The sequence below is a fragment of the Gymnoscopelus braueri genome (assembly GCF_963280865.1).
Source record: "Gymnoscopelus braueri genome assembly, chromosome: 21".
In the NCBI taxonomy this organism is placed as follows: domain Eukaryota; kingdom Metazoa; phylum Chordata; class Actinopteri; order Myctophiformes; family Myctophidae; genus Gymnoscopelus; species Gymnoscopelus braueri.
In genome coordinates, this window is record NC_137623.1 from 7257735 (window position 1) to 7270741 (window position 13007).

General features: G+C 43.5%; 1 protein-coding gene across 1 annotated transcript in view; it reads right to left on the reverse strand.

Annotated features, from left to right (window-relative positions):
* The window catches only part of LOC308077597 (uncharacterized protein), a 32539-nt gene that overhangs the window by 13465 nt on the left and 6067 nt on the right, over nucleotides 1–13007 (reverse strand). Inside the window, exons 7-12 of the mRNA XM_080418343.1 lie at nucleotides 12558–12624; nucleotides 12063–12139; nucleotides 5024–5094; nucleotides 4109–4219; nucleotides 3123–3233; nucleotides 2004–2147 (exon numbers count right to left, since the gene is read on the reverse strand). Coding sequence (XP_080274469.1) covers nucleotides 2004–2147; nucleotides 3123–3233; nucleotides 4109–4219; nucleotides 5024–5094; nucleotides 12063–12139; nucleotides 12558–12624 — 581 coding nt within the window. The remainder of the gene's footprint in view (nucleotides 1–2003; nucleotides 2148–3122; nucleotides 3234–4108; nucleotides 4220–5023; nucleotides 5095–12062; nucleotides 12140–12557; nucleotides 12625–13007) is intronic.

Here is a 13007-nt window from a genome sequence, read left to right on the forward strand (position 1 = left end):
GGCCCGGATTCACTAAGCTCGTTGTAAATGAGGTGTAAATAAAGTTCCTAAAAGAAGGTGTATCTTTTCTAAGCTCAAACTGACGTGCAATTCACAATTCGCAATTCCCTCAAATGTGCGGATCACCAGGTGTATGTCATGATGAATCCGAACGGCTGCCAGCTGGTCGTACATCTCAAGCGTGTTCCCGAGAGGTTCATTTGCATTGTTCCACTACCCTTTTCACACCATAAAAGGCAACAGGAAATGAAATATCCAACTTCAACGTCACCTTGCTGAACAGCATTGCCATATCCACTTATTATAAGCGAATTTGAGCTTATTTTTCTGTTGCTTGTAAATATTGGTAGTTGCAGGTTGCAGTTTTTTGGGCTTGTTTTTAAAGTTTGGTTGCTTATTTGGGCTTGCTTCACAATTTTTCAATAATTTTTACCAGTGGTTCTCAAATATGTTCATGTCATGGACCCCCAAGTTAATGTGTAGGCTAATTTGTCTCTATAACCCCCCATCTAAAAATGCTTTGTGCCAGCTGGAGCCCTGTACCAGATTTGTGTTGTTAGAATGTTTAAAAAATATTCCAAATATTTCAAACTTTATTTCAAGATTTTTTGGAAAATCGCAGATCTACAAGCTCAGAACACGTCGCATCACGAAGCGTTGTGAGCTTGTAGATTGGCATGTAGATCGGCTATTTCCAATGTGTTAGAGCCAATTTAGTTATCTATGTTTTATTTACTGTTTGGACACCCGTTGCTGCCCTCCGCTGCTTGAGCTATGCAATAGAACCCACAGGGTGCGGGAACCCCTTGATTAAGGAATGACAAACAGACTGTCGGGAGACAGTTGGACAGGGGGAAATGTTTGGAGCCTGAGTGAGGACGGCAGCAAACAGTTTTTTGACCACGAATATAACACCATTTAGAAAGAAGAAATTAGAAAGTTTTGTTTGTTACTTTATAAAAAAAAAATAAAGGTAGGACAAGTCTCCATAACACAATGTATACAGTATATCATTTCAATGTATACAGTATATAGGTTTACAGTTCTCATATTCTTTTGGGCTTATTTTCATTGACCTGGTTGCTTATTTCTCTCACACAATCTGGCAACACTGGTGAAGCAAAAGTTCAACGTCTCGTCCAAAATCACAGACCTACGCCTTGACAGACATCTTGAACATCATTCTGATCTGTCTGGAAGCGAGTCCCACTATTGCACGATGGATCAGCTGAACGTAATGTGTAATGTGTACAAGGTTTAACCCCACCAGCAAATAATAGACTAATAACACGGAAAGGATATTTTATGAGCCTTTTCGACTGAACATTGCTTAAGTTTACCGAGGTAAAAAGATGATGTTGAAATCCAGGGCATACAAGTGGAACACTGCTATCCGATTATGGACCAGAGCTTATTGATTACTTATTGATTAAATTTGTTAATTTTGGATTAATATATCACTGTGGCTGAGATGGCCCGCTTGGCCGATACTGGCAACTAATTCAGCTCTAAAAGCAACTGATAGCCTAGAAAATAAATAAAAAGCGGTGGAATATCAATCATGTCTATATTATGCATAGGCTACAAGCAATACATCGTTTGACATATTTATTCTTTTTTATATATAAATGTTGACAAATGTTGGGCACATACTATTTTATTTGAAGTTTGGCACTGTTGTAATTGACCTTGCATGAAGAATAAAGCATTCTAACAACATACGCACAGCTTTGATCCCGGGTAAGTCAGCCTCGGGGCTGACTTGAGAACGGTCGGACTTTCCGCTAAAATCACAGCCAAAAAAACATGAATGAATCTGACTGGTAGTGTAGGAATTGTCGTAAATGCCGGTAAAATCAAAATATGGTCGTAAATCGCTTAGAGAGTCCGGGCCACCGTCATGTTATAGTGTTGTGTATATTATATAGTGTTATGGTGTGTATATTGTATAGTGTGTATATTGTATAGTGTTATAGTGTGTATATGGTTGAGGATTCACATACTGTGTGTGTGGAAGTCCAGGTTCATTAGTGAAGTCAGGAGGTTTTCCTTTTGACCAGTCACTCTTCATAGACACACAGCTGGATGTTGGAGACTCTGGTCTGTCAGATCCTCTCCCTCCACACACTGACTTGTCTTTATTAAACCTGTTAACGTTACAGAAATACATCAGGAAACAAGAAATGCTGGGAAATAAGGGTTATTCTGAATGCATGAGTGGAACCATGCCCATTGCAGTGGGGGGGGGGGGGCATACCAAGTACAGAGCCAAATAAAAGGTAATGTTTGCTAAGTATTGTGAAACGTACTATGAAACTATCTATGAAATCTATGAAGAAGTTAAATCTGCAACTCAAGCTACAAACTAGTTGTAATTATAATGGTTTAATGTTATCACAGGCACACACACACACGCACGCGCACACATACACACACACGCACGCACGCACGCACGCACGCACGCACGCACACACGCACGGATAGAGAGAATGAGGAGGGAGACAGAGAGACGGAGCGATAGATAGGCTACAGACAGGCAGACAGACAGACAGACAGACAGACAGACAGACAGACAGACAGACAGACAGACAGACAGACAGACAGACAGACAGACAGACAGACAGACAGACAGACAGACAGACAGACAGACAGACAGTTAAGTTTAGACAAACTTTTGTAAAGAATACTGAAGGTTTCTAGTATAAGTTATAACACACTTAGACAACATTAACTTTAACAACTTAGAATAAGTTATAGAACACATTAAATTAACTTGGAGAACATAAATCTCTCACCCTATATGAACGTATGGAGGACTGTGTTTACTTCCCACTTCTTACAGTGTTAATTAGTTCAGTGTTGCCAGATTTTGTGACAGAAACATGCAGCCAGGTGTATGAAAACAAGCCCAAAAGAAGCGACTATAGGTCACATGATCTCTCTCACACACACACACACACACACACACACACACACACACACACACACACACACACACACACACACACACACACACACACACACACACACACACACACACACACACACACACACACACACACACACACACACACACACACACACACACACACACAGAGAGAGAGAGAGAAAGCCAATGTTACTTTATCACTTTGCAGCGTCTGCAATTTAAATCCTGAGCCCTGTTCCTCCTGGTACAGTCACTACATATCCAGTAGTTATCATCAGTGGTTGGTTTTGCTGGAATATTTATCCTGGTAAACAGACACAGACAATGGTGCAGTTAATTGTGCATAAATTACATGATTTCATATTTAATAATAGTGAATTAAATAAAATTATGATGACACATAATCTACTAGCTCAATTCTCAACCTTTTTTGAGGCCGCGACCCCCCCAAATAATCATATTTGTACTGGGGACCACTCAAAATAATCATATTTGAACTGGGGACCCCCCAAAAGAATCATATTTGTTTTTTATAGTGTGTATATTGTATAGTGTTATAGTGTGTATATGGTTGAGGATTCACATACTGTGTGTGTGGAAGTCCAGGTTCATTAGTGAAGTCAGGAGGTTTTCCTTTTGACCAGTCACTCTTCATAGACACACAGCTGGATGTTGGAGACTCTGGTCTGTCAGATCCTCTCCCTCCACACACTGACTTGACTTTATTAAACCTGTTAACGTTACAGAAATACATCAGGAAACAGGAAATGCTGGGAAATAAGGGTTATTCTGAATGCATGAGTGGAATCATGCCCATTGCAGTGGGGGGGGGGGCATACCAAGTACAGAGCCAAATAAAAGGTAATGTTTGCTAAGTATTGTGAAACGTACTATGAAACTATCTATGAAATCTATGAAGAAGTTTAATCTGCAACTCAAGCTACAAACTAGTTGTAATTATAATGGTTTAATGTTATCTTCTGACTTCTATAAGTGTTGCCACACACACAGGCAGGCACGCACACACACACACACACACACACACACACACACACACACACACACACACACACACACACACACACACACACACACACACACACACACACACACACACACACACACACACACACACACACACACACACACACACACAAAGAGAGAGAGAGCCAATGTTACTTTATCACTTTGCAGCGTCTGCAATTTAAATCCTGAGCCCTGTTCCTCCTGGTACAGTCACTACATATCCAGTAGTTATCATCAGTGGTTGGTTTTGCTGGAATATTTATCCTGGTAAACAGACACAGACAATGGTGCAGTTAATTGTGCATAAATTACATGATTTCATATTTAATAATAGTGAATTAAATAAAATTATGATGACACATAATCTACTAGCTCAATTCTCAACCTTTTTTGAGGCCGCGACCCCCCCAAATAATCATATTTGTACTGGGGACCACCCAAAATAATCATATTTGAACTGGGGACCCCCCAAAAGAATCATATTTGAACTGGGGACCCCCCAAAATAATCATATTTGAACAGGGGACCCCCCACCCTGACAAGCACTTGGAATTGTAGGAGTTGAGGCATTACACTTAGTTGTGTATAAATTACATTACTTCATAAATAATAATAATGAAATAATTAAAATTATGATGACATGTGGAAACCGACATGTAATCTACAAGTTCATTCAGTGTGATCCAAAACACAAAACACAGCTGGGGGTGATGTCATTGCAGAGCTCTATAACATCTATAACAGTGTTAACCAGATACCCACCCCCAACTGTTTACTGTACATATTTCTCTTTTTTTTACCACTCGTTTATATAATTTTTTTTGCATATTTTGCATATTATTGTTTGTCTTTAAATGTCCTGATGAATTGAATACACAGGACCCCAATGGAAACAAGCCATAGTGCTTCCTTGGGTTCATCCTTTTACGAGCCCTTGTATAAAACTTTTGTGTGCGCAATTCAGCATGAGATCAAATGGTTGTGAGATATAGTGTTGTGTATATTGTACAGTGTTATAGTGTCGTGCATATTGTATAGTGTTTATATTGTTTAGGAGGATTCACATACTTTGTGTGTGAAGGTCCAGGTTCATTAGTGAAGTCAGGAGGTTGTCTTGTAGATGCGGACGCTTGATGAAGCTAGAGAGAACAAGAAATTTAAGTAGGCCTTGAATGACTCCCAGATCATATAGAAGCTGAACATCTGGCATGATACTAAATGAAGTGAAAACATCTGTTTGTGTTTATAAATGATGCGAAGCCTGCGTAACTAGTTCAGGCAGGCAACTCAAGGCAGCATGCCAACCTGATCAGGTGACCAGTCACATGCTCTCTTCTCCTGATCTGGGTGGCTATTTAATCTTCTCTGCCTACCTGTCATTCTGGCTGTCTGTTGCCTTGCCTGACCATCAAGTTTGCAATCCCACTACCTCCCCAGCATTGATTGATTGATTGATTGATCGATTGAAATTTTTATTAGGCAAAAGAATGTAAAACAACACAGTTACATTTATAATGCTTTTGTCTAAAAGGTCCGGCCAAAAAAGTCCTTGCGGGCTTGTTTCCGTTGGGGTCCTTGAATTAATTTCATAGACATATATAGTAGATAGTAGTAGTAGTAGCATCAGTGGTGTCGTGGAGGCCACACAGAGTAGGACGGTGTGTGGCCAGTAACTTTTTTTCACGCGCAAGGTACGGCACTGTACAGTGCACGCACGTGCACGCACGTAGATTCACGAGCCAAGTACCCAAATGGCTACTTTGCATAACAGGTTTACAAGTGAGTGTGGAAATGTATCCTCAGTTCTTACTCGTTCTTTCGTGAGACACTCACTAAGGGAAACAGCGCCATCTGGCGATGCAACAGAGCTACACACAATACGCTCCCGTGCCCATCCTTGGCCATGTCACGCGACCAGATGCCCCCACCCACCTACGGGAGGGCATAAAAGGTCCTGCGTGACGTAGTTACTTCCTGTACAGTTCCTCTGCCTCGCAGATGTAACTACGGTTCACACAGCTATATATTTTTATAATTACAGTTTTCAGCGTTAGCCCTAAAGCGGCGATTTGGACAAATCGTCCACAGGTTTTTCTCTCTCTAAAAAACGCTGAACAAGCTCCCACGGATCGTTCCAGTGTTCGTAGCCTCGTGGTGAGTCGGCTTTTTTAGCTACGTTAGCTGCTAAGCTACTTGTAGCCACAACCTAGTGCCTTAGTGCCTCACTAGCTTGCTAACACCCCACTAGCGCTGTTAGCTTAGCTCCGTGGCTACCGCTGTACCTCTCACCATGAGCAACAAACGGGGCGTCTCCCCCTACGATGGCCCCTGCCACCACGACGGTGTGGACTCACCAGCGGAATCACCAGCGATCGGACCAGCGGTGAGTCATCCGCCATCACCGGCCCTTTTTCCGTGCTACACCGTCGGCCTCAGCAGCTACGAGCGGCGGTGCACAACGCTCGCTGCACCACGCCACGGCCCCCTTCAGTGGCAAGACTAGCCTCTCACGGCGCCACCCTGACCAGCTTCCGGCCACCACTGCTGTGAGTACTGCCCCAGCTAACCTGACGTTTCTTCGCTCGTGAGTGAGTTAGCCCTGACTAGCTACGTTAGCTGCTAGCTTAACATCTTCCCAGTCAGGCAGTGTTTTGCTGGCTTAGCACTTAGCTAGCCTCACTAAGCAACACCGGCTCCTTAGTAGTGCTGTTCTAGCTTAGCTTGCCTAACTTAGGACAACACCAGCTTGTTAGCCTTCTCACCTTGTGTAGCGAGCAACCCCGTTCGGTGGCCCTTCTAAAAGCCGCAACCTGAGCCGACGTTTTACCACGAAGGACGAGGCCGCTTCCAGGTCCAGGTAGGCCCAGACCACACCTCCTCCTAGCTCCAGGCTCTCAGGGCTAGCACCCCCCCCCCCCCCCCCCCACTGTACCAAGTTCCCCTCTGGAGGGCGGCAGAGCACCTCCAACGAGGAGGGGAGCTTTGTCAACAGCTCCAGCCTCAGGGACCTAGTCAAGATGGCGGCAGCCCTGGGCAAACCGGATGTTGATGTCGCAGAATACTCTGTTGTCCAGTCACGTGACTTTTCCGACTCTCCCGACCAGGCCTTTGGTACCTTCACTGTCTCTAGCGGGCGCCACGCATATGCATATGGATCATGGATCGTTGGATCATGTGACGACGTCATATCCCCATGGAAACAAACATCAACGTTTCTTCGCTTGTGGTGAGTTAGCCTTGACTAGCTATGATAGCTGCTAGGTTAGCATAGCCTCCAGTCAGGCTACGGTTGTTTCGCTTAGCGGCTAACTAGCCTCACCCACAACAACACATAGCAGTGTTGTTTTAGTGCAGCGCATAGCCAGCTCCGCTAAGGTAACACCCCGGTGGCCACCTACCACCGCTACCCTTCCATGGTCTCTAATGGGCGCCGCACGTGCGGGCCCGCTGGATCCCGTGACGACATCACCGGTCGCCTTGGAAACGTGCGCGCTGTGTGCGGGACTGGGTGGCTTCAGCGCCCCCTCCTAACTCGCTCCCTCAGTGCGCAGCTTATTGGAGAGTCCAACACTGTTTACTATCCCGGTACATCGGTGTTACATTGTGTTTGTACAGCGGTAACACACTGTGGTTGTACTGGCCAGCTCCCCTGAACAACAACAACAACACACTGTGGTTGTACTGGTGTGTTTTTCCACGTGTCTTTATGCATAACCTCCTATGTCAGACACAGTGTTGTTTCTCTCTTGCGGCAAGGTAATGCAGCCATGTCTCTGAGAGAGGAGGTCTCTCTCTCCTGAGCAAGGGTGCTATCAGAGAACTATCTACGAATCCGAACCAACTGGGTTTCTATTTGAAATATTTTCTGGTGGAAAAGAAGGGGGGGGGGGGCGTTTGACCCTCTCTGATTCTGAAGGGTCTCAGCAAATACCTGATGGTTTTTCGAATTCTGTCCCGGGACGGCTTTTCAGCCTGTGGTCTTCTGAGGCGACAAGTCACATACAGGCTATGCGTGCAGACGGCGGGTCTCATGGCTTCTGCCATACACTTGTTTTGTTTGGACAAGTTCTACATGTGACCTTGTTTTCCAGAGGTGGATGCAGGCTCTTGGAGTCCCACCCACCCGAGGTTATCGGAAGGCCCTGGTATCCCTGCGGTGTGTGAACACACTCAGACCGTGGTCAGAAGCAGCCTTTCTGTCCAAAGGGGTCAGAATGGGTGCTGTGGTCTCGTGGAAGGTCATTGCCACGGACGCCAGCCTCACGGGGTGGGGTGCCGTCCACGAGGGCCGCTCGGCCGGGGGGGTGTGGGGTCCCAGTCTACAGACGGCCCACATCAACTACCTGGAGCTGATGGCGTTTTTTTCTTTTTTTTTCTGGCGGTCAGACATTGCGAGGCTCGGCTTCGAGGTCGTCATGTCCTGATCAGGACCAACATCACCACATCCATGTGCTATAACAACAAGCAGGGAGGCCTGGCCTCTCCGGTGTTGGACAATCTAGCTGGCGATCTGACACTGTGGGGCGACGTGCGCCTTGCGTCAATCAGGGCCTCACATGTACAGGGCCTCCTGAACAGCGGAGCGACTCTGTTGTCCAGGGGCCGGTTTTGGTAAGCAGATTGGTCTCTCCTTCCGGAGGTAGTGAGCCAGATATGGACCAGATTGGCCGATCGCGGGTCGGTCTGTTTGCCTCCGAGGAGAAGGCGGAGTGCTCTCGCTTCTTCTTGGTAGAGGGGACCACTGCCCCCTGACGTAGTAGCTACCATACAGAGGTCTAGGGCCAGTTCCACGAGAGCTGCATACGACATAAAATAGAACAATTTTGTGTCTTGGTGTCTGGGAAAGTCGCCGTCGGTGGTGGCTTTCCAGGCTCAGGCGCGCAGCATCCTCATTTCCCTGCAAGGCAGACTGAATCAGGGGCTGACTTTCTCGACGGTTAAGGTGTACCTGGGGCCATTTCCGCTTGTCACGAGGGTTTCGAGGGCAAGACGGGTGGCCAGCATCCTTTGGTGCGTCGTTTTCATGAGCGGTACCAGTCGAGCCAAGCCGGTTAGCAGGTCTCTGTTCCTGGCTTGGGTCCTGGCGGTGGTGCTGGACGCACTCTGCCACTCTCCGTTTGAGCCTTTTGAGTCTATGGATCTGACGTTCATTAGTCTCAAAGCAGTCCTCTTGGTGGCCCTGTTTGCGGCTAAACGGGTCAGTGACATGCATGCGCTCTCAGTAAGTTCGGATTGCATATGGTTCCTCAGACGGCGACAGGAAGTTTCTGTTAAACCTAACATGGCGTTCGTTCCCGAGAACAGGGTGGTGACCCATGCTCCAGTCAAGCTGGTAGCTTTTTCATCCACCTCCTTTCGCTTCGGCGGAGGATAGACGGTTGCACTGTCTCTGTCCGGTGAGAGCTTTGAAGCTCCACTGTCAGCAAACTGTTTGCTTGATTGTCGACGCAGCTTGTTGTCTCCTATGGCCGTGGTCGTCAGAGGAGGGCGGTTGCTAGGGCGACGCTCTCTCGATGGATCATGGATGCCACTAAGCTGGCCTATACTAGTGATGGTGCCCCAGTGCCTGAGGGACTGGGGCTCACTTTACTAGAGGTGTGTCAGCGTCCTGGGCCCTCTCTAGGGGGGTTTCTGTTCAGGAGATATGCACGGCCGCGCTGGTCGTCTCCCTCGACCTTCTACAGCCTGGATGTCGCGCCGTCCTCGGTGGCGCACGCGGTCCTGGGTGTGGCTGCCTCCTCTAGTTAGAGTGGGGAGGTGAGATGGCCTGGGACCCTTTTTTCTCTCTCCCGGTTTTCCTCTTCCTAGGGTCCCCTGTGACCCTGATCCCTCACAGTTGTTGGGAGGGTGCAGACCTTGTCTGTCTTTTGTCTAAGAGGCAGATTGCGGTCTGTTAGGGTATCTCTCTTTTTCCCACCGTCGAAGAAGAGAAAGATACCGTAGAACTTGCTATGCATCCCATGTGTATAACGCATTATACACATACTTATAAGGCATTATAATCTGATCATAATCCTAGCTTAAAAATAATCATAATGCTTTATAACCATAACACATTATAAAATTATAATGACTTATAAGGTCATGTATAAATGCATTGTATTATGCTTATAACATGTGATGATTATAGTTATAAATATTCATAACAGAATATAATGCAATCATAACAGATTATACAGCATGTTATAATGACTTATAATGTCAAGTATTATAATACTTAATAATTGCTTCCCACTTGGTAACACTTGCTATGCAATCCTAAATTAATTCTCATAGTTATAATCCGTTATAATCAATTGATAATGATTTATTATCACTGCTATAATGCATTATAAGTGATAATAAAGCATTATAACAGTGATTAAAATCACTGTTACAGTGAGTATAAGGCATTTTAGACATTATATTACAGCATTATTAAATGATCATAAAGTAACAAATGGCCACTTATAATAACTTATGATGATATTGTAATGCATTATAAAAGTGATTTAAAGGCGATAAATATGTAATAATAACACCTTATAAAATGATCATAATGTTACAAATGTTTATAATAATTTATAATCACAGTATAACGCCTTATAAGTGATAATAAGGCATTATAAACGTGATAATAAAGCCTTATAAAATGATCATAAAGTAACAAATGACCACTTATAATAACTGATAATCATAGAATAACGCATTATAATAATGCATTATAATAATTATAACACATTATAGCAGTGACAATAAAGCATTATTAATTAATTATAATGGATTATAACTATGAGAATTAATTTGGGATGCATAGCAAGTGTTACCAATTTGGCAGCAATTATGAAGTGTTATAACACTTGATACGTATAAGTCATTATAAAATGCCTTATAATGTGTTATGGTTATGGTTATAAAGCATTATGAGTATTTATGAGCTCTTATAAATTTGATTATACAGGGTTCTGAGCAGATTATAATGACATATAAGTATGTTCATGATGCATTATATGCATAGCAAGTGCTACCAAAGATACTTGTTCAAAGCAAACTTTTAGTTTCAGCTCTGTAATTCATGGCATTCCTTGAATTTGTATTAGTTTAAAAAGACTAAAACTAAGCTAAAAAGCATTTCGTATACAAACATGTTTCCCAATTTAAGGTAAAATAAAATGCACGCGTTGTGCGCATGACTCATTAAAATACCATCCTGCCAGTAAAAAAATCACCACGACACCGTTGCCCGGCATCCACCTGTAGGCTCTGTTTCTTGATTCCCCTTGGGGGTCTTAATTCATTCCTTGTAATTCTATTTGGCATGTAACATTAATTAAAATGTTCATGCATACAGGGAATGAATAGATACAGAGCCATGACGCCAAACTATGCTTCATATATCTATGCTCGATTATGCTCAATAAAAATATATTCTAAAATCATCTAAGAGTTGTCTGACTGAAATGCTGGATCTGCTTCGCGTCAGCGTCTAATCACCCTGTCTGGGTTTATTTCTCAATAATAACCTGCTTTGCATTGCTGATCCCGCTTATTACACGGCTACTTAATAAAGAAATATATACATTGACCCAAAAGTAACAACAAAAGCAGGATTTAATGAAAGGTGCGTTCAGTGCAACGCGGTCGGCTCGGAAAACAACGGATTGAACAAGTGTTGATCAGGTAGAATTAATAATCTGTTACTGCATTGTCTATTTCTTCCTTCAAATGTTTTCAGAAACATTCTCGAGTGTACTGTTTAGCTGTGTAATTGACATTGTGTATTTGTTTACATGGCTGCCATGTTGGATACAGCAAAATGTGCATGTCTACTGTTATGACATACCCTACATATATCTATGGCATTTGAATGCATAAAGGTTTTATGAACATAATTATTGATCCATGATATTCTTTCATAAAAACCTTTAATACACCATACATATACCTTTAATTTCTAGTTGTAGTAAAACTAACCTGGTTCTTTGGAGCACCAAGTTTATTATATAGTTATAATTTAAAACTCTAAAAACACAAAATATAATAACTTAAGAAATAAAATAAACTAGTAAGTCTGTTTTAAAATGAATCCAAACTAAACTGAAATTAGTCAAAACAATAGGAAAATAACCTTGTCACCAGGAGGAAGGGGAGGTGTTGATGTCTGATCCATGGACTTCATCTCCATCTGACCAGAAGGTTTAATCTCTACAGAAGAACAACAAACAAACATTCATTACACATTATGAGTATAGAAGACATGAGGTCTGATACATTGTTTTATGACTGTACATAAATATCACTGTAAACTCAATTAACCATATTCACACAGCGGCCATTTTGTTCTTACATCATACTTGGAGGTGGCCCCTCCCCCTCCAGTATGAAGTAAGAGTTAAATGGACACAGTGTGAACATGCTAGTTTAACCACATCAACCCTAGACTCACTATTCTGGACAGCTCATAGATGAACATTCTGTGACAATATGTGAACATCTGGTGAAAATATCTGTGTGTGTGTGTGTGTATGTGTGTGTGTGTGTGTGTGTGTGTGGTTGTGTGGTTGTGTGTGTGTGTGTGTGTGTGTGTGTGTGTGTGTGTGTGTGTGTGTGTCTAGAACCTTACCCATCTTCATATGACGCTTCTTCCTCACCTCACACCTCTTCTCAAACATCAGGTTGTAGTATTCCTCCTGTATTTCACACATCGACATACAATGAGAAAGTGATGCTACATCAAGCTGTTAACAGACTGTTCCTTAACCGGAGCTGCCAACTCTCACGCAATGAGCGTGAGACACACCAGATGAGCCTCTTCACACGCACTCACTCCACACATCGTCTTTCTCACGCCGTCAAATCACCCCAAGTGGAAACTGCGTTAACTCATGCACCACTGAGACATCCACTTCTGTACGAATATCCAACCCGACGCACACTACTTGTGCGTCTGGTCGGCTACGGCCCTCGCAAAAGGCCGGAGTCCCTGAATAGGAGTAAAGTAGATAATACTCAGACTTAGTCTTGATTTTAAAGCTATCAGACTTTTATGGAAATCAATGTGAATATTGAAATG